This window comes from Cimex lectularius, unplaced genomic scaffold, assembly GCF_000648675.2.
Source record: "Cimex lectularius strain Harlan isolate CLEC.00 unplaced genomic scaffold, Clec_2.1 scaffold49, whole genome shotgun sequence".
NCBI lineage: Eukaryota > Metazoa > Arthropoda > Insecta > Hemiptera > Cimicidae > Cimex > Cimex lectularius.
In genome coordinates, this window is record NW_019392644.1 from 1,007,565 (window position 1) to 1,034,750 (window position 27,186).

Consider the following 27,186-nt stretch of genomic DNA (forward strand, 5'->3'; position numbering starts at 1 on the left):
CGCGGGAAGTGCGCTTGGTTGTATTGGCTAGGGATTTAGGCTTAGTACCGTTAGATTTAGGATCAAGCTGGATTAGGTTAACATAGATTTTCTGTAAATTATAACATTAAAATATAAATATTTCGTCGTTAAATAAAGATGATTCGACAATTCTGACAAATTTTTCAAACAAAACTTTGTCAAACTTGCGAGATTTAGATGGGGTGATGAACCTCGTCGTTATAGATCTGGACTGCCTATGCTCGCTGACTTTCCAAAAAATTATACAGACAAACTGATAACTCAGCGAGGATAGGAGGATCATGATGATCGGTAACGACCAAATTACACATATTACAGACTTGTTAAGGTTTCTTTTAACGTCATTAAGTCAAAACCACACTCTGGGACTCTTAGGCTTTTTCTTGTCTTTACTCCCACAAGGAACTGCTATGTTCTAGTTAAATTTCCGTGAAAAAAGATCTGAGGATGCACTTCCGCAAAATAAGTCCGTGAGAATCCAGTTACTCAACCAATTATTCACTGTTGAGTTTAATTGGGTATTCCGTGAGAAGTTTTTTTTTTTTAAATCTAATAATATTGGCTTTTTACTTTCTAAGACGGAGAGAGTTATGCGGTTGAGCGCTGTTAGCCACTTCTTTATATGCCAAGCGGGTAAAAACGCATTTGAAAAACTAGACAACGCCTTTCGAAGTGCAACGGGATTATACAGTTACAATTATTAATTTCGCAACTGAGCTGTGGCATGAATTTTTAAACTTTTAATTAATTTTTTTTACCAAAGGAAAAAACTCGTATTAAAAACATAAGGTCAATAATATAAAAACTGGAACTGCCTAAATACTAGAAAAAATTATGATGCAAAAATAGTTCTTTTTAAAGGATTTTGGGAGATGTTGACAGTTCTTTCCTGCACTGCGACCTAAACAGGTCTATTGTCGAACGGTAGGCTGTCCACTGGAGCCGTTTTCGGCCGAATAGGGCCGGATGATCCAAAAGCGAAGAAACAAATGAGCACGCGTCCATTAGAACCAATTCGTTCGGTCGTGTTGGGCGTGTTCGGCCGAAGCACTTTCCGATCCAAATAAAGTTGGATTTTTCAGTTCTATTCGGCCGAATGGTTACTTCGACTATATTTTTTTCTTTCCAAAAGGTAGATCGGGGATGAGGCGTACTTCGACTTCAACTGTCAACCAGGTGACATCAAACGCTCACCATTGTTTAACGCCGTTCTTTGCTTTTTGCTTACCTTTTCGTTTCGTTTTCATTTCGATGGATTGCGAAAAATTGATAAGTGCGGTTGAGGAGCAGGCTCTTGGGACATGCGTGATCCACTCTATCATCGGAGAGATGGCCAGCGTAAGCTGTGGTCTTCCAATATTTTTGTTTATTTCTTTTATTCCATTTGTGCGTAAACTAAGAATTTTCGAGCAGCAACAAATCTTCTACATCCATTTGGGCTGTGTCGTGAACTGACGAAAATCGGCTACAGTGGACGACGGCGTTCGGCTATATTGCCGGTCGTCCGTTTGGTCAAATAGTTCGGCTGTTGAACGGCCGTCGAAGATCGGTTCCAATTATAGGTTGTACTCATACCTCGCAAAGTATATTCCTTACAAAACTGAGCACTTTCGTCGATGCCTGTTCGTGGCCAAAATGGCTGTACGTAAACGTACTTTATATTCACATAGGAAAAATTCATTCTTCCTCCTGAAAGAGCTGGCTTTTTTCTTGCCTTTGCCCATTTTCTTAAAGGCAGTTAATAAGGCAGTGGCCTTTTTTCTCCCCAAAACCTGCCTGCTGAAAGAGAGAAGTTACTTCGACTTCAGTTTTGAGAGATTTATAAATCTCTTAGCTTGCCTCATACCTGAGTCAGGTTTTCTTTCTTAATCTATTTTTCAAGTGCCAATTTAAGCTCTCCGGAGAATTTAGTGGTGGTTCTTGTCCCATGGATGAGAAGGTTGCCGGTTTTTGGCTAGTCGATCAGCCTATTCATTTCCTTCTATGCTTTCATGTCAGGGAACCCAGTTTACGGTAACCTTGTTTTGCTTTCCCAGAGTCATTAGGTCTAGGTACTCCAAGACAACTTTGGAGTTGAATCCGTACGCATTAACTGTCTTAATGACTGCCTGGCTGAGAGTACGTATGTCTGTCCTTTCATATTTTTTCTTTATTTACTCCTGCACCGAGTTGAATTGCGTGGACTTAGTCCAAGGGGCTTCGCTAGTGTGAAGGCCCTTTTATATCTTCGATCCTTCTGTGAACCATATTTGAACCTCTTCTTCAAACCTGAGGCCACCTTACCACCAATGTCTCTAGTAAGTTTATTTGGAAAGGTCTGCCATAGTTGAGATTTCTCCGTTGTAGCAATTTTATATTTTCATTCTTTTTAGAAGTTTATAGTGGCTCCTTTCTGTTGACACTCTCAATAGCCACGTTTTATACATAAACATTTAAGGGTGAGTGGTAGAGTGCTGTTTTGCCGTGGGATGAAAATGAACACAGGGATACGACATTGCCCCTGTAATGTAGAGACGCGCACTTTTTATTTAGTGTTTTTGGCCACCGTGCTCCATATGTGACCAAGGGTTTGGTGTATAAGCAATACTCCATTCTGGGGTTTATTTCCCAGTTTTTCCCACTGATGATTCCTATGTGTTTTTCCCATTTGAACCTTTGGCCAAGTGTTACATCAAGGTTAATTATTTCTTTGGAGAAATTTAAACCTTCACCTTTTATTATGGGAGCCTTTAGAAAAGGCTTCCTTCTTTTTGTGAAGGGTATGAAATAGGTTTTTTAATTGTTTATATTTAAACCCTTCCTCTTACACCATATTTCTATAATATTTAGAAGGCTTTGCATCTGATTTGACAGAGTGGCATAAATAAACTCTAAGGTTCCAAAACATGGCTGGGAAAAAGAGCCAAAGAGGAGAAAAAGGAAGCCTACTAACAGAAATCAACTCTAAATTCTGGAGGACATAGTACAACTTTGGACCATTTGGACTATTAATTTTTTTTATTACAATCTGTAATTATTATTTACAATGTGTAATTTGCGGATACATGATCTTATATACAACTATTTACACTGAGGGGAGCAAATAATCAATGTTATCCTCCCTCTTCACTTTGTTTATGTTTATTTAGAAATCGTGAGATGCGGTCTGGTGTGATGTAGGTTTCAGAAAAACATTTTATTTATCGTGCCACCGTTTCGATCTTTATTGAGATCATCNGCCCTGAAGATGATCTCAATAAAGATCGAAACGTTGGCACGATAAAGAAAATGTTTTCTGAAACCTACATCACACCAGACCGCATCTCATGATTTCTAAATAAATATCCATTAACGGTCACTAACCACCACACATTTGTTTATGTTGTTTGACAGTTTACTCAGAAAGGAGGTCGCGGGGCGATTTCCTCTAGAGACGCCTTATGGGGTTGTAGGGATGGGTTCTATTGGACAGGGCTTGGGCAAGACTATTTGGATGGTGGGAGAGTTTTCTGTGGAACTCTTTGGTTAAATTTTTGGGAATTAAATTTTTTGGATATAACGAATGTGAAGGTCGTTGTGGAGTGTAGCATTTGAGTCATAATAAGGAGCATTTACAATGGACCTGAGGACTTTAGATTGAAAGGATTGGAGCCGTTGGACACAGTTCTATTCCGTATGTCCAAATCGGTTGTAGTAGTGTTTTGTAAAGTGTTTGTTTTTTGTCGATAGTTTAGACTGTCGTCCTATAAATCTGTGCAGTAGACCATACCGTCTGTTTAGGTTTTGTCGTGTCAGTCGTGTATGTTGATTCCACGTCTCTGCTATACATGAGATATGTTCCTGATCTTCCGAAGCAACCGCAGGATCGGAATTGGAGGATAGTACAGCTGTATCATCGGCGAAGGATGCAAGTAGGGTGGTTTAGTGGGAATATCTGCAGTGTAAAGGATGTAGAGGGTTGGTCCGAGCACACTGCCCTGCGGTACGCCCGCGACCCGAAAGAACCACTCTGTTAGATAAGAGGGGAGGATTAAGTAAAGGGTATTTGGAAGGACACGCTTTAATTTGTACAGGAGTCGCCTGTGCCACACACGCTTGTGCCGCATCAAGGAAAGCTCCCATACAAATTCTTTGACGGAGGAGGATATACGGTCAACAACGCAAACACCTGCTGGACTATGGAATGATGGGGCGGACGCCAAACTGGTGATCGGGGAGGAGGTTACACTTTAATTGTAACAATAGCCTTTTAAGGAGAATTTTTTCAAATACTTTGGACACGATGAGAAGTAAACTAATTGGTCGATACGATGAGGGTTTTTGAACTGGTTTGCCAGGTTTCAGGAAGAGGATGATGTTAGAATATTTCCAAAGTAAGGGAAAATGGGTAGTGCGGAGTATACAATTGTAGAGGTATGTGAAGAATATAATGGCTTTTTTAGGGAGTTGTTGGAGAATTTGGGATGTTATTAGGTCAAAACCAGGAGCTTCGCGGTTCGATAAACGAGACAGGATATACTTGACTTCGGCGGGAGTGACGGCTTTCGGAGGGAGGACTATTAATAGATAAGCAATATTGACTATGTCTAGAGGATACAGATGCAACAGAACATATCCTATGCAATGGGCATTGCAGTAGCTAGGAAAAGGCTATGGTACCTAGTAAAGCCATCTCTAGCAACACCTCTGAAAAGAAATCTCTTCTAGGATAACCATTAGACCAACCAATAGACAAAAGTGCTAAATAATGTTAAAAAACATTATTTCAGCTTTTTTTTCACTGTTGTCATGATTAGACGTAATACAAACTTACGACTTTTATTCCTTTTTATGTCACTGTTACGAAGTCGGGCCGCGAGAGATTCCTTGTTTCCGAACGGCATGCTAATTGGCTAGGAGTGTTAATGGATGAGAAGGGCAGGGAATCTCTCAGCATTATTCCTAATCGCTTCCAGGTGAAAGTAGACGAATGACTCACAAATGACAAATGACGACCGACAATCGTAGACAAACATTAGTCACACCCATAAATCTCTGTCCTACATACGATAGGTTAGATTCCTTTTGTTCCATTAAGAAGTCGATGACGCCAGGTAATTTAGAAAAAAACGAGTTTTAAAAACAAATCCAAATATCTGACGTGTTTACTCTAAACCTGGAGAATATCTAGGTAAATAAGGAAAAATCATTAGTGGCCCTGATCATCTTTTAATTAGAAAATTTAAATATTTAAATGTTCAAGAATAATCGCTAATTATATGGAAATAAGTAAAAATAACAGTTGTATAAATCAGAAGAAACAGATTTTTTCCAACCATCTATGGTTTGATTCAGCCAATTTTAACTTCTGAATTATTTTCTTCTTGAAAGTAGGCTATGAATCTAAACAAGTAATGCACTGAAGAGGCGAGGTCTGTAGGTCCTGGTGGGTATGGCAGAAGTTTGGCCCCACGAAGATCTTTCGATTTGTCCCTGGTCCGAGAAATACAAAAAGGCAAAATTTCTTTACATTTAAACCGTGTTCTTTTTAACTGCTGGTAGAATAATTCAAAATTCATATAGCATCGGGAACAAATATTCCAAAAAAACGAACGGTATTGATTTTTTTCCTTGTTGCAAATGCAAAGGCCGTTTGACCACGATCCATTTTCCACGGGGTTCTATTTCGCCACTTTACCCCATGCCTGGCAATCTTCGGTTTTTTTTTAGAAGATTTGTGAAAGTTTCTGTTCTCTTGGTGAATTGCTGTGATAGATGTTCTTGCTGATCAAATCTGCTGTTCTTTTTTTTTTCTCTTCATGATGATTTAAAGATGTCGACTGCCTATTTCTTCGGGACACTCCACACTTATTGGAAAGTATGCGAGTACTTGGCAAAAAATCGTCACAAGATCTGATAGCACGGCAGCCATTAAAGCATTAGCATGTAAAAAACAATCACATCAAAGTCAGTGAATGCATCCCAAATCTCCAAAACCTGGGGAAACCAACAACCTGGTGATATTATGGGTGCCAGGACACAGGGGGAATTTTGGGTGATGAGAAAGCAGACTGGCCAGAGGAGGATCTGCAAGAACATACATAGGCGCCGAACCTATCCTTGGGATAATAAAAACAAATATAGAATGAAACTGATGTATTGGATCTTCTTGAGGTCATTTTGTCAACTAGAAATATAGAATCCTCCATCGCCATCCAAGACTGGCAAACTTTCTTCTGCAATTGGACAGGGCTACTCAGAGGAGTGATAGGACTAACCGGTCACTGGCATCTGAGGACACATCTGCACAACATGGGTATATACAACGATGATCCCATCTGCAGATTATGCAAGGAGGATAACATCTTTGAATGCGAAGCAACAGCTCCTAACATACGAAAATAATCTAGGGAATGAAATTGTATCAGCGACAGTCAATGACCTGATAGATCAAAGAAGGATTGAGTCTATTGCACTGAATTAGGAAACTAGGAAGGTACAATAAGCCAGAAGGCTGCAGTGCCTGGGGAACAGAAACACCGGTTCCTAGTATTCTCATTACCAGACCATACCAATAATACCATGCAGTACTTGTAACTGGATTAGCTTACAGCGGAACTTCATCTACGGCCATGTTCGACGTGAGCTCTTCTTCCTTTCCTAAGATTTGACCAATGACTCCATTGTTTCTCAAAAAAAATGTGTGCGTGTTTGTGTGTTTAACACAGAGAGATAAGAAGAAGAAGAGAGAGCGAGAGAGAGAGAGAGAGAGAGAGAGAGAGAGAGAGAGAGAGAGAGAGAGAGAGAGAGAGAGAGAGAGAGAGAGAGAGAGAGAGAGAGAGAGAAAGAAAGAGAGAGAGAGAGAGAAATAAGAAAAATTTAACATGAGTTGTTTCGTAAAATTCATTGGTCTAAAAAAAGTTTATCAATTACATTCTAACCGAATAATATTTTTGTAAGAACGTTTCTAAATTGAAGGATGGAAAAAGGAGAAAAATTGTCCGAATTTAGACATTTTGCAAATATTACCAAATCACTGTCCCCCTTTGACTCAGGTCACCTATTCTCCCACTGTCTATTGTTTATTAATTACAAAATAGAATCGTTGAAAAACTGCTGGGCTTTTTCCTGCTGTTTCATTGTTATCAATATAGCTATCTTTTTTCATAGTTTCATGGATGACGTTTTAGAATTATAATACTTAAAAACTGTAATATTTTAACGTGGTAATGATGTTATTCTATTCTATTGGTTGTTATTATAATTGATATTTTATTTTGACCCACACTATTCCAAAGACGGAAACAACCAAAGATTTTGATTGTCTCCGTCTGTGGAATAGAGTGGGTAAAGATAAAAAAAAATTATAATACTAACTGGCAAGATATATAAAATTCTTGGGCGGTGGATTTCCTGTGAGAGGAAAAGTGAAAGAAAAACCCATTTTCTCCAAATCTGGGTTGACAGTTTTAAGTATAGTCCGAAAGGTTAAGTGCTCTTGATGACCGTACCGAGATAACATTGAAGGGACGGCCCGTTAGGACGGATTTATTTAGGTTTGACGAATTCCCCAACAGCCTTAGACGACCTTCTAAATAATGTTTCTCACTATCAATCCTGACCCACTTATAGCATAACGGTTTAGTTCTCTTCCATCTTGCATACCTTACTCCCTAACGGATATCAACGCCTTCTTTCATCGTTTTTTTTTCCTCCTTTTTTTCCCAATGTGGCAAACGCTAAATTAACTCTTTGCGGGTGTTTGTGGCTAATTTCGCAGATCCGCTACCGTTATACAACTGAGTTTACTTATTCCGTACGAGGACTAACTGTATAACTTATTTTTAATCGGGCGGATGCTAACAATAAATCTTCTGAAATCTTTTTAATCCTTTTTTAAGTTACTTTCTATTTTATAGATTTGATATTCTTTATCTGCAGTTTATGCATTATTTCGTTGATTCAATTATAATTTCACATAACTTTGCAGATGGAACGGAATAGCCAAGAGATTTTCAAGCTTCTGAATGTTTCTAAAAAAACACATTTTTTTCTGTGTCTTTTTGAATCAAAAAAACACTTCTTTTTGTTATTTTTTCTAGATTTGATATTTTTTATCTGCGGTTTATGCATTATTTCGTTTCTCCAATTACAATTTCACATAACTTTGCAGATGGTACGCAATATCCAAGAGATTTTCAAGCTTCTGACAGTTTCTAAAAAACAATGTTTTTCTTTGTCTTTTTGAAACAAATAAACAACTTATTTTATCACACAATACTGAATTTCCTTACGTTATCTTTACAAAAGTGTATTACGAATAAATGTGTACTTTTATGAATTTCTTCGGTTTAATATTGTTTACATGTGAAAAATCATAAATTGAAATAGTTTGTCTCATGAGCTTTTTTAATTGTTTATTGATAAAATAGCCGAGACATTTTTTTCAAAAAAATGTGAACCCTAAGAATGTGGCCATTTCTCGATTTTTTCACCATTGAGAATTATATACGCTTTCTGCCCTGTAATTGTTTAAAAAATCTTCACCTTTTTATTTATCGTTGTTACTTACGTAAAAGGTGGAGTTTTATATTGGCAAAATATATTCTTGGCCTGATATTGAGATTGGAATTTGTCTATCATTCCGTTGATATACCGTTTCCATTTCCCATTTTCACCAAATGCAAATTTCTGTGATTCCAAAAATTTGTTAACTTGATAATCCATATCGCAACTTTACAGAAGGAAGTATATACGTTGTATATAAGAAGAAAAGTATTATTTTATTACCGCGGACAATAGAATATAGAAAAGCCTAAATTAAAAGCTAGTGTATTCAATCTGGAAATTAGGGTTTTTTCCAGAATTCCATAAAGTTGGAAATAATAAGTTCGGATAAGCAGCTTGTGTGCTAGTAACAAATTAGAAAAAGGACAATACAATTTTGTTATTTTCAAGTACTCAATATGTTCTAAGTTGTCCATTAACCCAGTTTTGAAAAAGTTTTCAAATGTTGTTTAATTTCAGGACGAGAATGGAGTACTCGCCAATGATGGTGCTCATGCTTTGGGCGCTGACACCAAGCGAAGCCACGAGCGAAGGAGGAATTTCAGCACGTGTCCAAGAGTTACCTCAGCCTTTGATGTCCGTCCAGTCGTTCACGTTCAACAACGGAAAACCGTTTTTGGCAGAAAGAGACCCTCTAACGGGAGCGCTCGACCTGCGGACGACCCCAGTCGCAAAAGGAGCCGATTACCTCTACGAAGAGTTCGACGAGTCTGGAGAGACCATAGACAGAAAAGACGGCGTATCGAGTCAGAACATCATAACACCTTTTACCAACTCGAAAGAGTCCGAGTTGCATAAATTCCTAAACTTGCCAGTCCATTATTCCAGCTCAGGGAAGTACCCTCTTGTCTCGAGTTCTTACGCTAATACAAAAATACAAGGGCATGCGAGCAATCACAGACTATCGACTACTTCGACCGCTCAGACTCCTTCGACAGTACCTCCTTCTTACTATACTCACAAAACCACTTTACAAACGACCCCTCGACCTTCTACTTCTTCGACGACCGTGAGCACCACGACATCTAAAACGACCACGACGACCACACCCCCTCCTTTGTACGAATACGAATACGACTACGACTATTCGGATAGCAAGTCGAAAGGAGACTATGAATTTTTAGGCGTTTCGTCCGAAGTCGGCAATGGGACTAACAAGAACGGTTCAGAGATCGATGTGCCCACGCCATTCACGGATAAGCCGTCTAAGGTCGAAACGTCCACGACAAACGAGGAAGATTATAAAGAGCCGTACGAATCCAACGATAGCATCTTTGAAAACATTTTGAGCTTTGTAAAAAGCCCGGAAGTGACTCCTAACCGGGGAGCGATTAAATACCATACGTCCAGTACTACAAATGCACCATTCCGACCAACGCCAGTACAAACAACTGCGGACAATCGGCTGACGACAAGGATCACAACCCTTTTGCAGACAGTCAAAACCACTTCTACAACCACGACCCCCTCGACGACAGTACGGACCAACTATCCCAAAGAAGGCATTTCTACTTTAAAACCAAGCGTAGAGGATTATAATCGTGAAAACGTTAAACCGACGACTGATTCACCTCGAGTAACTTTAAGCACTGAAAAAATATCAATTGTAAGACCTACTGATAGTTCTCAACCTGAACAACCATCAGACAAACAAAAAGTCAATGATACCAACGCTCATACTTATTATACAGGTTATCGGCCCGATTTACAACCACCTTACCCGACTTACGAAAGTACGACAACTCACAAACCAACGAAAGCACCAGCTACAGAAAAAATCCCGTCTAAACACGATGTGGCCGAATCGGGAATCGAAAATCAAAGTCCTACTAAGCCACAAGGGGATGATTTGAAGTCATCAGAAACACTGAGTCATCCAAAACCGGTTGGAGTCGACGATTTTGTCAAACCGACTGGAAATCAAAATCCGTTGAAACCACCTTTCCAGATTTCTTTTAAACCGCCTGGCCTTCCGAACCCCGTGAAACCGCCTTTCGAGATACCCTTCAAACCACCGGGCATCCCGAACCCTATTAAACCACCTTTTGAAAATCCCTTGAAACCACCGAATATTCCCAACCCTATTAAACCACCTTTTGAAAATCCATTGAAACCACCGAATATTCCCAACCCCATTAAACCTCCATTTGACGGTTCCTTGAAACCGCCAGGGATTCCTAACCCTGTAAGGCCTTTCGAAAACCAACCCGGTGTTACACATGAAAAACCTTCGGACAATGACAATCCCCTATCAGTCCCTCAACTTTTCCATCTAAGACCGCCTGTGCGTCCACCTCTGCGTCCGCATCCAGAACCGTCGAACGTAAGGCCGCAGCAGTACCCTAATGGGTATCAACATAATGTCCCTTCTAATGTTCATCATTCAGAACAGCAGGAGCATTTAAATAAGAGACCTCCGTCCGGACCGCATCACTACCTCCAGAGACCACCTCAAGATGTAAAACCACACCGACTAAATCAAGAATCGGCTAATTCTAGGCCACATCCTAATATCTACCCGCCTATACCAAATCAACAATATAATGGTCCGTCTAATGTCCCACAACAAGGAGCACAAGAGACACAGTATCAACTACACCCAAGACCTCAAGACGGAAAACCGGCTAACAATAAACTTTATTTGAACGCGCATCATCCTGTCAGACCTAACCAAGGTGTGACGTTCCCTCAAAAACCATTGCCCTACCCACATTTACCACCGTGGCAATCAGAACCAGACAGGCCGTACCCCAACCCCACAAGAAATCAAGAAAACGATGGAAATGGTTGGCCAGCCAGACCTGCTCTGCATAACATCAAACCCACGAAACCCCCGTACAGCTTCTTCGCCAGCAAACCTCAAGAAAAAGATCATAACAAGAAAGTTGCGGAATCAACAGCCCAGGCTGTAGGCAGTGTAGAAGCGGTAAGTGTAGGAGATCAATCTCAGCCCACGAAAGCTCAATCCCACTTTATCAAAATCTCTCCAGGACAAGAGAATCCTAGCTATTCGTTACAGACGTCCTTTTCCATAGGCGTTCTGCCTTCATCAGATGGGAACGTCGGACAAGTGCAATTCCCTCAAGAAGAGCATGTCAAGAAATTACCAAGGCCACAATGGGATCACCAGCAAAAGCACCCCAAACCTCCTAGCAATCTTCCGAACATCCTTCCACAATTCAGACCCAACGCGAAAATAGGGCATGCTGAGCCTCATGTGCATTTCGTAAGAGAACCGTTGGATACTCTCCAGCCTCCTCCACTACCTAAGCCGGAGTTCTTGCGCGCCGAAGAACCTTCAGTGCATAGGAGAAACGGACAAAGCAACCATGTGACAACATTACAAATGATGCCCAACCCACCACGAGGCGTCCTGAGAGCGGAAGACAAAGAAGAGCCTGTTTTTGTGGTATACCCGAGCAACGGAGGAGAAGGCGTAGTCGTTGGAACGAGAGGGCCTCAAAGGCCTCTTCCTCCCGACAATCTCAACCTGAACGACCAGCTAGACTCCTTCCCATTAGAGAGTGAAGGGTTCAAATCCAGAATCGACACACCCATTCTTAAAAGCAAACCAAATAAGCCTCCCGTCAAAAATGATTTTCCTTATCCACTCGTAAAACCGTTGCCTGTGGAAGAAGAGAGCGTGAGCACCAAATCTCCTCCTGCAAAGGAATATTCAGCATTCAGCCCAACTGTGTCTACAGTGGAGAAAGATATAGCAGAAATCAATGTTATTCCATATTTACAAGACTACATGCCTTTTGCTACAAAGAAACCGCTACCGAAAGAACCCCAATGGCCCGTCGGATCGGAAAACAAACCGATTTCGGTCACTTTGAACACAAAAACCACAGTGGTGACCGCTTCTCCGGCGACAAATCACAAACCTCAGGATTCTCGACCTACGCCTTTGGATTTTCAAGCCCCTTTTCAAGCTTCTCTCACTGCCCCCAACAGGGGTTGGAGCGTAGTACAAAAGGGAACTGAGAACGAAATCTCAACCGCTCAACAAACCACGACCCCTGCTCAAGAGACGACCGAAGAACAACCCTTCGACGCTCAAAATTTCAAGCCTCAGTTGTTCGGGGGGTTCAAGCCAATTTTACCACCTGGTCCAGTTGAAAAAGTAGAGTAATACCGCTGAATACCAAAAAAGTTTTTAAAACAAACGGAAAACGAGAATTCCTTTTAAAAAAAATATGCGCTAATTATTTTTCTCTTTACTATCGCTTTGATTATGCATTCTAAGTAAATGATTGGTTATGAAAAAAAAGTTTTTATTTAATTTATTTTTAATAGGAATGGCTTAACCGCCTCGTTTGTATCATAACTTTGGAAATGGTGTTGGGGATTAAACGATTATTATTTTACAGATGAGTTGCAAATGAAAGCAATAGTGAGAGAAAATACTGTAAATAGGACACGGAACATTAATTTATTTCTTTTAATTATAAGGTTTTGCACTTTAAAAAAATATATATATTTAAAATTTATTATATTATAGTGGAATTAGGTAAGAAAAGTGTACAAATGTTGAGTCTTCTCATATTTGTTGTAACTCACAATGTAAATACTGTATGAAAGTATAGTTAAATAATTGTTAAGGTTGTAGCTAATGAAGACTAGTTAATGGAAAGACTTATTTTTAATGAATCAGATAAATCAAATTAAATTGATATGAGTAAGCCAGATGCTGGCTAATCCGAAGTCGATATTTCGCACTTTATTTATCTTAAATTTGTCTATTTTAAAAATAAGTTTACTCATTAAAACAATTGTTAATTTGTGTAAATAGCTAGTCAATTGTCTTTCATGAAAAGACATACAAACTAATCAGCTACATTCAACTGCCTTTAGGATTAATTTTTGTACTTTTTCTTTTAAATTAAACGTTTTTTCATTTAATGCAAATTGTATTCATAATAATTAAAATATTGATACATTTTCATTGCTTTTATTTTTTCCTTTGTACCCAGAACCTCAAAATGTGTATTCATAACTAACATCTATTAATTAAAATAAACAAAATAATAAATTTAAACCATCAAACATAAGAGCGTGTAATTCGTAAATACATAGAATATTAAAAAAAGTAGGAAGGTGTAATCATTTTCAGAATATAGTGTTAGACCACAATTCTACGGAATTATACACATAATAATCCGCATATGAAATATAATAACATGCACCGCATTGGGAAGCATTTTTCAACTGCAGATGAAAATAAAATGTTTCAAAATTCAAACAAAAATTGTTCAAAGAAAACCATTTTTTTTAGATTATAAAAATCCTCTTATCCCTTTACCCGGGTTGAAAGAACTGGATAAACTTCTGAAAAAAAAGTTTCTCCTAGGAAACACACCATGCTCAAGAACCTTATCTTCTTTTTAAAAAATGTCTTAATAAATTTGTTCAATAGTGTGAAAAAGAATTTCTTCCCCAGACACATTTTGTAAACAAAATATTTTAAAATTATAATATAGTTATATGTTCTAAACTTAACAAGCCTAATAAGCAATAAAAAGTAAATAGCGGTTGGGATGTTCAATAAATAACCTCATCATAAAATCAGCAGCATTACCAAAAGTGAACAACTTCCATTACCACCTTATCCATTTATGGAGAATCTTTAAGAAATCCATAAAACTACCATTATCCGTAAATACTTATCAAGACTGTCATGGCATTTACTTCAGCTGCCTTCTACCTAAATGTTTTATGGTAGGTGATTAAAATCAGCCTAGTATCCATCACCATTTTGTTTTTGTTCATCATGAAAGAACTAAACAATTTGGACGTCGTCAACAAATACCATGGGAGACCACGATACCCAAGTGGTTAGCATGACTCAGGTCATAGACCCTGCGGTTGTAGGTTCAATTCCCACCACCACCTTCTTTTCAAGATCCCCCCCAACATACATATGCATAATAATTGTCTCCTTGGAATATGCATCGATCATAAGACTATTAAAAAATAAATAAATAAAAAATTATGAAGATCCTATTGCATGATTAAAAGGAAGTACAATAAAATCTTGATATTTTGTATATCCCGAACTATCATACGAAAGTACTGGTCCCTTGAAAAACTCATTAAATCATATAATACCAATGCATTTCAGTCCCCTCAGAGCAACATATTTTTTCTGCCTTTAAGGTCGACAAAATATCTTACGATTCGAATTTTAGCAATGAAATCCTAATTAAACTTACAATACTTATAAGGATGGATTGTCTACTGTGACCGACCAGTGGTGTGTTTCTAAGATTTTGTTTGTTACACACAAAGCCACTGACTCAAGATAAATCACACTGCGATGAATATACTAAAGCATAAAAAAAAGAAAAGCAACCACAAATAAAAAATTGTTTTAGAACGTTAGCTATAGAACGGGAAAATGAAATTATGCCTTCGGATGTCATGTCACAAAATGAAAAAAATCCTGTCATTTTTCAGTAATTCATTATTTTTGTTTTATATGTTGCAGTTACTGGAATTTTTAATGACGATGAAATTTTCACTGTAACAGAAGTGGATGGTGAAGAACTGGAAGAAAAAGTTTTGAGTGTTAATACAATAATATTAATACAAATAGTGTTTATAAAAATAAAATAATAAAAAAATGCTTTCTTTACATACATATGTATGTATAAACGATACACATTACAAAAAATTAAAACTTTCAATATCTTATTTACCCTTGATATAGTGAACATGGTGGCGGCGATATAACGTACTTTATCTTTCATCCCTGATAAATATATACAGCGATAAATCAGGAGAATTTAACCATAATCCCTTCTGCAGTTGAGTCGTGGCAACCATTAACCAAAAGCATAGAAAAATGTATTGAACCACTAATAACAGTCATCCTACAACGATATAAACAAAAAATATAATTTTTAACATTGCTTTTTTAATAGCTATTTTTGATGAAATACGAGAAAGAATTCGTGAGTTAAGACGAAATGATGAAGTAAACCGATGACTAATAAAAAATGAAAGCTCCTGCAAATGATTTTATTCAACAAATAAGTAGACTTTGCTGAATACTTCTTAAAAGAAAAAAAAAAGAAAAAAGTAAGGACTGTAAAAATTAATAATTGAAAGTGTAAAAAGGAGTGCGAGTAGAAATAAAGTAAATATTAAAACTAAAATTAAGGTAAAAACAGATTTATTTTCTGCAAGAAATTAGTACAATCTCTGAGGAGGCCCCATTGTTGATTTAACATGGAGAGACCTTACGTTCTGCCAATGTTTCTTCAATAGAGAAACAAGGAAGTTAACTGCAAGGTGGACATTTTGTACTAATTCATCAGCGGTCATACCAACATGGCCGACAGCAACGGAAAGGCACAATACCTGGGGACAAAAATAGAAATAAAAATACATACACTTTAAATAAATGATTTTGTATACCTTTTTCATTTGGAACTTGATGGTGGCTTTGACTTCATCAATTTTCTGAATCATGGACTCCTGGTGGGAGAGTAGACCAGGGAACTTGCCCGCTTTGTTGAGACCAGGACCGAGGAGACGGGGAATCTGCTTAATCAGGGCTTCACTGGCCAAAAAAGCGTCGTATTTCTTGGCAAGTTTCTTTACTAACTTTTTGTTTTTATTCAACTTTTTCAATGCCTCTACATCCATGAACGGCACATTGTTAGCCTGCGCTTCATCACAATGCTGTTGATCACCAAGCATGCAAACTTGCATTTTTGGCCTTGGAATATGCTTCAACCTGATGGTAAAAACCAATTTATAGTGTTGTCAAATCTTAAATCTACTACTTAATAATTTTTTAATGTATAGTTTAGAAAATCCAGATTTACTCACGCATATCCGTAAGAACTGTCTTAAAATTTATCGGGCGATTGCCCTCCCCAAAGATTTAAGACCCTGGGTAGGGGTCCGTCTAGTAAGACTAGACTACCTAAGCATTAGAACCCTATTTTCCATATAAAACGAGCTTAAATAATTAACAAATTCGTTTCAGTAATGTTCAACAGAAGATAAGGCTCATAATGCTAGGTGTTAAGTAGAAACATGACATACTTGACAGTTCCCGAGAAACGTTTGTCCTTCTGAGGATCGTAATTTTTGAGACCGACTTGGATTTCGACAGTCTCAACGAAATTCCTCTTCTTCTCCTGCGCATGAGTCAACACAGCGTTGACACACTCGTAAAGAGTATCCTTTGATACTTTTGACCTGTTGACAACAAATGCCAAAAAATATATTTACAAAATGTAGTACTTATTAACAATTTTTATCTAGGCCATTAGAAGGCAAGTATTTTAAGCTGATGATTTCCATGTGAAGTAGGTAATGCTTTCCTCACTGCCAAGAGAAGGTTTAATTACTTCATGTAAATTCCTTGATAGTAATGATTATTTGGAGATTATGAGATGCAGTCTGGTGTGACGTAGGTTTAGAAAAACATTTTCTTTATCATGTCAACGTTTCAATCTTTATTGAGACATCTTCAGAACTCAAAGTGTTTTTCTGTGTAGACGTGACATTATTGTGTGTCAAGTTGAGAGTGCCCACTCAAACACTTTGGGCCCTGAATATGATCTTAATAAAGATCGAAACATTGGCACGATAAAGAAAATGTTTTTCTAAACCTACGTCATACCAGACCACATCCCACGATCTCCAAATAATCATTAACTAACAGTCACTAAACACCTCATACTAAATAGTAATGTTTTGCGAGAACTAAAAAGTTTCAAATAACCTACAGATGAAATAGATTTCTTTACAAAAAAAACAATTGTGCTAAGAACAGCAAGAGAAACACCCTTACAAATTATCCAAATGTTAAAATAAAACTTCTGACCCCCTTCCTCTTATTTTAAATCATGAAACTATAGGCAATGGAATGTCTAGACAAACAAAAAATTTTGGCCCAACACAACCTCAAATATAAATTAACTGGAATTCCAACTTTTTACTAAAAAAATAAAAAATACTATATTCAAATGCATGTTTCAAAACAATTTCACATGAAACAAATATAACACCACAAAAATAGCACGACACATTATGTGAGCATTAAATACTTAATTCAAAATTTATATTGACATCAGTGTGTATTTTTTCCAACCAACATGTTTTGTAATTCACTCAGGCCCTGACCCTATAAAGGTCGGCAAAAAATGAATAACACGTTTTTCTAAAGGTGTCTCCAGACTTGGGAATCACCAAATACAGATTAGTGGGGACAGGTGATTGGTTATTCGCTGATAATATTCGGTGCTTGCCTTGCTCAGCTTTCTCATCCGCTTCGAAGTGCATTTGCAAAGCATTCAGGAAATGTAAATCTACTGAAATTTTCAATTAACAGTAAGTTTTCATTTCTATTTATTACTACTTGCGGCTAGTATAGACATATTAATGAAAAAAAGCATTGTTTCTGTTGGTTAGGCCTAGCCCAACGTAACAGTCTTGGAGTTCCTCCATCTGTACAAAGCTGAATCAATATTTTGGAATGGTTGTTTAACGAGATTTTTGATGACTTTGTGACTGAGTTTGTAGTGGTTACAAAACAGAATTGCAGCTACAGCAATGACTGTTTCACTGTTGACCTCATGACTGGAAGTTAAGTCATTTATTCACAAGGCACTTGACCAACATATTCACCATTTCCACACAAACTAGGTGGTAGTACAAACCTCGCATGTGTCTATGCGCACACTATTTGGCAAACGCCAGGACGAGCATCTCGAGACTTGGCACATATTCTACAGCAACCAGCTAATACAGCATGTCTGTAGCCACGTTAAAATACATCATTCATGACCGCACCTAATGACCAACTTCCACAATTTTTGAATCGGTCACTAAATAAGTTTTTATTGCACTTTTTTTTTTGAGATGCCTAGAAAATCGGTTTACTACAATCAAGGACCATTCCCAGGCCTAGTTTGTATGAGGCTAAGGCTTATTTCAATAAGCACAGTACTTCACACCTAACTTCTTAATTGTTTAAACCACCTTTACTTTAGACTTTTTAGTACTAACATGAGACAGGACAAAATTATAGCTTAAAAATTCATAGCTGGGCTAGCCGATTAGCATGGAGAAAATGGAAACCACGTGGTCCACTTTCTCCAGATAACTCAATATTCCATACAAAGGTTAAATATGTGACTAATACATTTCTTCCACTTCGAATAATGATCTTTTTTTAATAATAAACAAAAAAACAGAGTGCATAAATGTTTCAAGATGCTCCAGTAATATATAACCCAAAGCGAGTTCACAAATAGGCAACTTTTACAAGTATGTTATTTTATTGAAATGTTAAAAAATAAGTACATAAACATATTATATGCAAAATAAGTATACTTACGTCATTTTTTATGAATAGATTAGATGAAATTTACGAAGTTGTCTTACGGCCCGATAAGAACACTTACCGTAAGACGATCTCCTACCGGAATGGAAAAATGGTTAAGGCTTAGAGGAAACGTGGCTGAATTGCGGACTAAACGGAAATCAGTGATAACTAAATCGCAAATAAAACCAATTCGTAGTTATTTACAGACGATAATTATTAATTCTTGGCGTTTAAGTAGTACGATTAAGTTTGTTTAAAACATATAAGGTTTTTGTTTTTAATATAAAATTCGTCGGTTTTGTAAGTTGCCGTCTGTAAAGTTGAAAGTGGCATAGTGGTTACTGATTAGTGTCTACTGTCTAGTGGTAGGTTACTCACTGAGCCGGACACAAGCTTCAAATTGTATCTATCCGTGTAACTATGGGTGACAGATACAACATCCACAGCCAGTTGGAACATTTGCAGTCCAAGTATATAGGAACTGGCCACGCGGACACGATTAAATACGAATGGCTCGTAAACCAGCACCGGGACAGCTACTCGAGCTACGTCGGCCACTTCGACATCCTCAACTTCTTTGCCATAGCTGAAAACGAGGCGAAGGCGAGGATAAGGTTCAACCTGATGGAGAAGATGCTGCAGCCGTGCGGACCTCCACCTGAAAAGCCTGAAGACTAATTTGTGAACTGAACAAAGACCGTTTTTTTTTTTGTAAATTGTGCTAATTTTTATTGTATATTTTTTAATTGTCGTGTATGTTCACACAAGAACCTTTTTATAAGCGTTTACCGTTAAAAAAAATTGTTAAAACTAAGTATTGTAACAAAATATATCAAATAAAAAAACTAGTCTTAGAAAAAAATCAGAAGATTCCTTTTCATACAGAATTCAGTGCTTTTCCACCAAATTCAAGTTTCAGTTTAAAAAAGAACATATTATCAACATATTTATTTGGGAGACATTTTTTTAAAATGTGGTGATGAACCTGCAGTATGAATTAGTTTCCTATCCAAAGAATTCAGTCGTTCCAATCCCAACATCTCAGAACGAGACAATACTCCTTACTGTCTTCAATACCGCCCTCCACATCGACCTCAAAATACCATTTTTAAATAAATTAATCCTTGCCGAATTCTAGGTTTCTTGATAAACTCTCCCTTCACACCAATGACTGACATAATGGATGGGGACCGCAGTAGACTAGTGGTTAAGGAGTCAGATTCTGCTGCTAGTAGATCCCATGACCGTTGATTCAATTCAGATTGTTGCCTCTGTTCTTTTTTTTCTGACCCCTAAGTGGACCGGTGGAATGAATACTGACTGGCACTTATCAATGAAAGATGTGAGGCAGGATCGGATCTCGGTGACACTGAATTTTGTTCTGGCCACCTTTGAAAATTACTTTCTTCGATGGAAGAACACTGGGGGTTCACTTCATACATGTTCAAGCTCCCAGAAATGGGGCCAGGAAGAAGTAAAATAACCTGCCATGCTAGCAGTCCTGGGTTCGAATTCCTGCATAGCCAATGAATGTTTAATTAGACTAAATTTAAGGCAATAAAAGGATAAATGCTGTCTGATAAAATTGACATTAAACAATAAATAAAGGTAAAAAACTGTACAAATGCTTTAATTGTTTTTAAGTTCATATTTATCCGTTAAGGTTTAATGTTTCTACCGCTGCTCTTGCCTGAGCGGTATCTATTATGTGCTTGGCTGACAGTTTCAATTCTCTCATCAAATGCTGAGCACAAAGTTTGTGCAGTTCTTGGCAACGATTTAACATACCCTGCAGAACTTGATCCAAAAGGCTAGGTTTTGCAGTTCCATTCATCTGATAAAGAGTAATCTAAAATATATAGTAAATTTCATTACATTCCATGCTAAAAATGAATTATAGAGGATAAAAATTTTAGAACAAACTTGTTTAAGGTCGTTCATATAGGCGATTGTTATGAGCCCGAAATTTTTTACAGATTTGGCATCGTAAGGATTGCTACAAAAGTCTTCTTCCAATTTTGATGGATCTACTATTACTCTATTGTTGTGTATTCCCTGGAAACATGATTTATATGTTTTAAAGGTAAAAACAAATCCAACGTTGATAATGTTTTACCACTGTGACTGCTGTAACAACACCAAAGGTTGGAAGACGAGCCTGTGTCATGGCAAGACTTGCTGCAGTAATTGCCGCTGCTAAAGCCGATCCACCGTCTTCGATTATAAATGCACTTACTGTGATTTGCAAATTAGGAAACTCATGCTGCAAAAAGTATTCAAATAAATAATTGTGAAATAATAAAACCAATTTGTCAATTTACCCGACAAAGCACAGGTTCTAATGCGAGTCTCAACGCCTCAGCCATAAAACCCTCATCGGACGTCGGCTTTTTGACAAATGGCGCATATTCGACAAGACACTCTAATGCACAGAGCTCAGTATATTCCTGGATGTTAGGGATTTCTTTCGGCCCTCGGATACTGAGAATAACTTTAGTGTCACCCAGTTCCACATAGCAAGATCCCCTAGCATCAGAAACAGTTCCAAGTTGTATGACTGAAACAAAAAACCATCTGTAAGCTGTTATATTAGAAATTATAATTTTATTCTCCTTTTGGTGTAAGGAGGTTGGGTTAAAAATACCAGGGGTGACGGAAATCAAACCCATGACAGTGGGATTTACAAACAAAGAGTTTGGTGCTCTAACAATTCGACTACTGCTAAATAAACCCTTACAACGAAATTTATACTTTTAAGCAAGAGGGAAACTAAATTTTTTATAGCACAGTGTAAAAAAATTGAAATTTTTCCTATAAAGGTGGGTGTAATAATTATATCATAGCCAATATTTATACAAAATTCATGAGTTCAAAATCATGGGTAAAACCTGGTAATTGGTTGGATAAAAGGCCATGCTGGTATACAGAAAATGAAACCGTTGATACATTGGTCATTGAAGCCACGTCATCAGGAGTACCTTGTAATATAAAAATTCCTAATGATGTAAAATTGCCAAAAAAAAATTAATTGTATATGCTGCAACCTTAGAAATGAAGAATGGTGGAGTGAGTGCGGTGTTCAATCTTTTTAAAAAGGATATGTTGCAACCTTTGGTAGAAGAATTATGATTCAGCAAGACTATTGTTCCCCCCCCCAAAAAAAATGTGGTTTTTGAAGGGCGGTAGGCCAAACCATTTTTCTCTTATATCTTCAGAAAGAAGACAAGCCATGGCCTCTGGGGAGGGGTATCTTTTTAGAATAGGATCAGCACCATTACCAACTTGTTACTCCATAATGAGTTCTAGTCACATCATTCTAGAATGCCCATATTTCGAAAACCAAAGAAAACAATTTTTAAAAGGACTTATACCCTATGGAAAGTATTACAATAAGCTTAGACACACTATTAACCTATAATGAGCTAGCAGTTTTTGATTTGCTATACACATTTCTGAATTCCGTCAATATCTCCTTTTAGAATCTGAAATGAATATTTAACTTTGGAAATTGTGGAATATTCAGGGGATGGGGGTGGCAGTCCAGCCTGTCCAGGTTTGCAATGCAACCCAGGTTGATTTGAACTCCTGTCTGGAGGGATCTGAATGAAGGCGGCACATTCCCTCACATAAAGGTACGCACTAAGCAATTTTTGGCCAACGAATTACAACCAACCACTTTGTTGATTTGCTTAGTGTGCATGGGAGTCGGAGCCAATGAAGCGGTTATCCTTGACTGAGGTTCAATCTTCTGGCACTAACGTTAAAAGGATTGATGTTGACTGCTTTTCCACATGGCCCCAACCCCTTGTTTTGATAAGGATAGCCAATGTGTCGGTGACCGATGTATATTGGTTGTCTTTCATTGACCAGGATTTGCTTAGTATGCGCCTTATGACACAGGTAATTAATATGAAAGAGACATCCTCCTCTACTCCCCATCTGATGCGGGCAACCAATATGGGCAATCGTGTGCGCTTCATCAGGTCTCCCCTCATGATGCAGTTATTAACGTTACTTTTTAAGTCAACTATTAATCTTTATACCGGGTTATTTTGAAAAATGTACAAATAAATACAAATGTTTGGGTTTTTGTTGTTTATTATTACAGTAAAGAAATATACTCTTAATTCTTTGGAAAAAAATGATGACTGGATTTTATGTAGGTAAAACATGCTTACATATTTTTCTGTGATCATTGTCCTTCCTTCCATCCTTCCTACGCTCTTTGTCTTTAAATACTTCTTCTCTCTGCTGAGTATAGGATTTGTATCTCTTCTCTAGAGGTAGAAAATCGTTTAAGGACTTGGATTCCTCTTTGTCCTTCCTTTTAATCTCCCTTATCATTTCCTCAATATCAATCATGATGAAGGATTTTAAATACAATGTTTATGTTCAACTCCCAGTGCTAATTTCTTTACTTTTTGATCTAGAAATGTTTACACTTTACAGAAGGGCAAGCGTGGGAATCTCAAAGCCTCTATCACGTGACAGTAAATGAAAGGTTAATTCCTGGTTATGAGGATCAACAGCTACAACGTTTGTGGTGACTCTTGGTAATTTTATTTATACAAAGAATAATTGTGGTAATTTTTAAATCATGGAAGTGGAAGAGGAACGAATAAATCCGACGTGCATAATTGTCCTTGGAATGGCAGGATCAGGTAAAACGACATTCGTGAGCAAGCTTACTAACAAGCTATATTCTTCGGTGGTCCCACCGTACGTTATTAATTTGGATCCCGCCTGCCTCGAAGTACCTTATCCTGCCAACGTCGACATCAGGGATGTCGTAAATTATAAAGAAGTGATGAAACAATACGGCCTTGGTCCTAATGGAGCAATCGTCACTTCGCTCAATCTCTTTTCGACCAAGTTCAACCAGCTCCTCGCGCTCATGAAGAAAAACGAGGGGAAACACAAGTATGTACATGAAATTGTTAATGTTTGAAAATGTCATTGATATGTTTTACTTTTCAGGTATTACATATTTGACACACCTGGGCAGATAGAAGTTTTCACCTGGTCAGCGTCAGGAAACATCATAACTGAAACACTGTCATCTACTTTTCCAACTGTTATTGTCTATGTCATGGATACAGTTCGCAGTGTAAAGCCTGTCACTTTTATGTCTAACATGCTTTACGCTTGCTCTATACTTTACAAGTCACAACTCCCGTTTGTTGTCGTTATGAATAAAATCGATGTCGTTTCTCATGAATTTGTACTGGAATGGATGAGAGACTTTGAATCTTTTGAGGAAGCCTTAGAATCCGAAACATCTTACGCTTCAAATCTCACGAGGTAATTATGGTAAGAAATTAATTAATTAACATTATATATGTTTTTACTTTTTTAGATCGATGGCGCTTGCATTGGATGATTTCTACAGGGATTTAAAGGTTGCTGGATTTTCTTCACTCACTGGTCAAGGATTCGAGGAAGTGATGAAAGCGCTGAATGAAGCCGAAAAGGAGTTCCAACAAATATACAACAATAAGAAAAAGGAAAAAGAAGACGAGCTGCAGCAAAAGAAAGATAACGAATCAAAGAAAGGAACCTCCAGTCAGGGTGAAGAAGTTAATCTAATAAGCTCAGTCTCTTCTGGTAAATTTTTTCCGCTTATTTTCTAGTTTGTTATTTATTTTAAAATAATAAATATTTTATTCTTTTGCAGGTGTTCATTTATCCGAAATCTTTTTGAGGCCAGACAACGATGACAGCTCGGATTCAGAAGGAGAAGAATTGTCGGCAGAGGTTGCAAATGAAAAATTGGAGCATGAAAGCTTTACAGAATTTGTTTCTAGGGTAAAAAAGGCTAAAAAAGAAAAAGAAAAACCCAAGCTTCAAACCGTACACGAATAATTTCATTTACAAGTCACTATTATATATACTTTTGTATTATATTTTATTGTAAATATATTTTAAAATTTACAATTTGTGTTTTAATTGTTTTTTTTTTTTTTGCTGACTAACTTCCAGGGTCATTGCCGGCACCTCACATATATAGCCTTCTCACATTTGTCGTGTACATTCTTTTCTAAGTTCTCTTATCCCCAACTAAACGACTGTTGCCTTCCGATTCACCTAATTCACCTGATAGGAGATTTGTTATCTTTGTTGTTTCCCTCCCACACGTCATAAATTAAAATACATAGATATAATATTTATAACATTTCATAATTCACATTCTTACTAATTTACTAACCTTCACTACAACTAAATTGGAGGTTGGAAGATTATCATGATCTTGCGGCCTCCTTTCTTTCACACTAATAAATACATTCAAACGGTATTTACAAATTTCACTCGGTTTTAGCACCTTTAGTTTTTCATTCAGGGTGTTCCATCAGTTTTGCCATTCATTCCAGCTTAATTGTTTCAAGGAATTTTTAATATCTGCCGGACTAACCAGTGTCCAGTTCATGCAGCATTTTTGAAGTTTCTTTTGCCTCTGTCAGCCTCTTCGTTCCCTTTAAGGCTGACGTGACCCGGAATCCAGGGGAAGATAATTTCACACTCATTTTGTGCTAATATGTTCAAGTTTTCATGCACTGCTCACACCAATGGAAAATTTCACAGAAATTTTTTTTTTTGTATGGCTGAAACTGTGCAGATAAAATAATACACCGACACTACAGAACTCCTTGTCCTCGACAATGCTACGAATATGTGGAATGCAGTTTGTAAAGGCTTTGATTTTGTGCTTTGTTAATTGGGACATTATTATTATTATTATATTATTGCCACTATAAATAAATAAAAATATATTATTTATGAAAGCAATTTGATTAATTAATTTATGTGTGCTTGAAATGGGGGATGCACTATAGTGACAAAGTGGTTGGGGGTCTGATCATATTTGCTAGAGGTTCTGTGTTCAAATCCTGGTATATATTATGAGATTTTAATTGAGAATAATATGCAAAAAGTATTATGAAGTGGTTTGACCCCTCATCCGTGACTCAATGGGTAGACTGAATGTTAAGCTGTTCAGTTTGACAGGAGTTTTACTTTTATATCGTTGAAATATACCAATCAGTTTGTTCTGTACAACTCTGCCTATTTTCATTTATCAAATAAGTAACAAATTGAAGAATCGAATTCCGCGAGGTGATGAGTGAGTTTGACATCAGGCTGTCTCTGATCGTCTCGGTTTGCTTGCGTCTAAATTGTTGTTATTTTTGTCTAACAGGCGTTTTATCATCTTCAGTGTCTGTGGGATAACCACATTTTTCTCACTGAAGTCCTGGGCAGAAAAAAATAGAATGGACAAATATTTTAAAAATTGGCTGGGGGTGTCATTGGCTGCAACAGTTTAGGCCTTGAAAGCAATGATATATCAAAGGGAATTTGAACCCAATGTATTTAAAGATTTTTTTTTCTTTCAAAAACGACACTTTATATCTTGTTTGAGTTAATTTATTATTAACAATAATCTTATATTTAAAATTATACATATACGAGCTAAAATTTTCTTCCTTTCTTAGGTTGCTTTTCTATTTTTGATTTTTGGAGGAATTTTAACTTTATTAAATATTGGCTAAGGAAAATAAAGTTTTCTGCTACCTTGAAGTAAAATGACGCCTGTAAAATTCATAAATCAAACTTGTAAAACAAACTGTTGAATCATTTATCCTTTCTGAATAAATTTCCAAATGCAATTTGTAGATGAAAATCGAATGAAAAGAACAAAGCAAGAGGAATATACTTGCGATGACTTTTTGGTCAGAATTAAATTAGGTAATTCCTGACATAAAGAAGGGCTTTAACATGTAACAACCTGATTATTCAAACAGTTTGCCTACATGTGAAGTTTGGAAATGGGGCGGTAATTAGATACTACAGATTAGCCGCTGGATTTAAAGATGGGACAATGTAAGACAATTTACACACATCAAGAAATATGCATGTTTCAATTGATTTGTTGAATAAGATTGAGGCATAATTATGGAGGAACTACAGTTTTTTTTTTTTTTTAATTTAGGAAAATGGCAGGGATATCATCTGGAACAGCAGGTTATTAGACTTGAGAGTTTAGTTTTTTAAGTTACTAACGACTGAAATTTACTATTAAGTAGTTAATTTTCATTGGGTGAGTGAAGAGTGGAAACATTATTTACACCAGAAGTGTAAAATAGATATGAGAAGGCATCAGCTATCTGTGCGCCAGTGTTTTCATTATGGCGGAATAATGGTTAGAATTGGATTTTGAATTTACATATTTCCAGAAATTGCTATAACCTTTAGTAATTGACTGAGGGTCTCAATATACTCCAGGTAACATTGTTTAG

The 27,186-nt window shown here is 37.1% G+C and overlaps 5 protein-coding genes across 5 annotated transcripts in view; 3 read left to right on the forward strand and 2 right to left on the reverse strand.

The window, feature by feature from the left end:
- The window catches only part of LOC106670051 (proteoglycan 4-like), a 34,982-nt gene extending 21,551 nt beyond the window's left edge, over positions 1 to 13,431 (forward strand). Inside the window, exon 2 of the mRNA XM_024230350.1 lies at positions 9,007 to 13,431. Within this exon, the coding sequence (XP_024086118.1) occupies positions 9,014 to 12,682 (3,669 nt within the window). The 5' untranslated portion in view covers positions 9,007 to 9,013 and the 3' untranslated portion in view covers positions 12,683 to 13,431. The remainder of the gene's footprint in view (positions 1 to 9,006) is intronic.
- A 2,276-nt stretch (positions 13,432 to 15,707) lies between these two features.
- LOC106670068 (60S ribosomal protein L10a) lies at positions 15,708 to 19,017 on the reverse strand. Its single transcript, XM_014400072.2, has 4 exons — positions 18,908 to 19,017; positions 16,606 to 16,761; positions 15,970 to 16,291; positions 15,708 to 15,912 (listed from the first exon to the last, which is right to left on the reverse strand). The coding sequence occupies exons 1-4, from the start codon at positions 18,910 to 18,912 to the stop codon at positions 15,742 to 15,744; spliced, it is 654 nt and encodes a 217-aa protein (XP_014255558.1). The 5' UTR covers positions 18,913 to 19,017; the 3' UTR covers positions 15,708 to 15,741.
- A 189-nt stretch (positions 19,018 to 19,206) lies between these two features.
- On the forward strand, positions 19,207 to 19,743 carry LOC106670069 (probable splicing factor 3B subunit 5). Its single transcript, XM_014400074.2, has one exon. It carries the CDS (start codon positions 19,316 to 19,318, stop codon positions 19,571 to 19,573), a length of 258 nt encoding a protein of 85 aa, XP_014255560.1. The 5' UTR covers positions 19,207 to 19,315; the 3' UTR covers positions 19,574 to 19,743.
- A 755-nt stretch (positions 19,744 to 20,498) lies between these two features.
- Positions 20,499 to 23,380, reverse strand: LOC106670067 (exosome complex component MTR3). The gene is made up of 5 exons (XM_014400071.1): positions 23,074 to 23,380; positions 21,217 to 21,452; positions 21,012 to 21,158; positions 20,819 to 20,950; positions 20,499 to 20,744 (listed from the first exon to the last, which is right to left on the reverse strand). The coding sequence occupies exons 1-5, from the start codon at positions 23,255 to 23,257 to the stop codon at positions 20,547 to 20,549; spliced, it is 897 nt and encodes a 298-aa protein (XP_014255557.1). The 5' UTR covers positions 23,258 to 23,380; the 3' UTR covers positions 20,499 to 20,546.
- Positions 23,381 to 23,411: 31 nt separating this feature from the next.
- On the forward strand, positions 23,412 to 24,769 carry LOC106670066 (GPN-loop GTPase 1). Its single transcript, XM_014400070.2, has 4 exons — positions 23,412 to 23,815; positions 23,873 to 24,196; positions 24,252 to 24,499; positions 24,570 to 24,769. Exons 1-4 carry the CDS (start codon positions 23,493 to 23,495, stop codon positions 24,755 to 24,757), a joined length of 1,083 nt encoding a protein of 360 aa, XP_014255556.1. The 5' UTR covers positions 23,412 to 23,492; the 3' UTR covers positions 24,758 to 24,769.
- The last annotated feature ends 2,417 nt before the right edge of the window (positions 24,770 to 27,186 follow it).

What these genes read in the sequence shown, in the direction of transcription:
- LOC106670068 (XM_014400072.2), bottom strand. An exon ending in CGTTTCTCGGGAACTGTCAA is followed by an intron (nt 16,292 to 16,605) that starts GTATGTCATGTT and finishes TTTTACCATCAG; the next exon opens with GTTGAAGCATATTCCAAGGC. An exon ending in TCAAGTTCCAAATGAAAAAG is followed by an intron (nt 15,913 to 15,969) that starts GTATACAAAATC and finishes TTTTGTCCCCAG; the next exon opens with GTATTGTGCCTTTCCGTTGC.
- LOC106670069 (XM_014400074.2), top strand. Translation starts at nt 19,316, where the DNA reads ATGGGTGACAGATACAACATCCACAGCCAGTTGGAACATTTGCAGTCC.
- LOC106670067 (XM_014400071.1), bottom strand. Translation starts at nt 23,257, where the DNA reads ATGATTGATATTGAGGAAATGATAAGGGAGATTAAAAGGAAGGACAAA. An exon ending in TAGAACCTGTGCTTTGTCGG is followed by an intron (nt 21,159 to 21,216) that starts GTAAATTGACAA and finishes TACTTTTTGCAG; the next exon opens with CATGAGTTTCCTAATTTGCA. An exon ending in TTGTTACAGCAGTCACAGTG is followed by an intron (nt 20,951 to 21,011) that starts GTAAAACATTAT and finishes TCATGTTTCCAG; the next exon opens with GGAATACACAACAATAGAGT.
- LOC106670066 (XM_014400070.2), top strand. Translation starts at nt 23,493, where the DNA reads ATGGAAGTGGAAGAGGAACGAATAAATCCGACGTGCATAATTGTCCTT. An exon ending in AAAAACGAGGGGAAACACAA is followed by an intron (nt 23,816 to 23,872) that starts GTATGTACATGA and finishes TTTACTTTTCAG; the next exon opens with GTATTACATATTTGACACAC. An exon ending in AATAAGCTCAGTCTCTTCTG is followed by an intron (nt 24,500 to 24,569) that starts GTAAATTTTTTC and finishes ATTCTTTTGCAG; the next exon opens with GTGTTCATTTATCCGAAATC.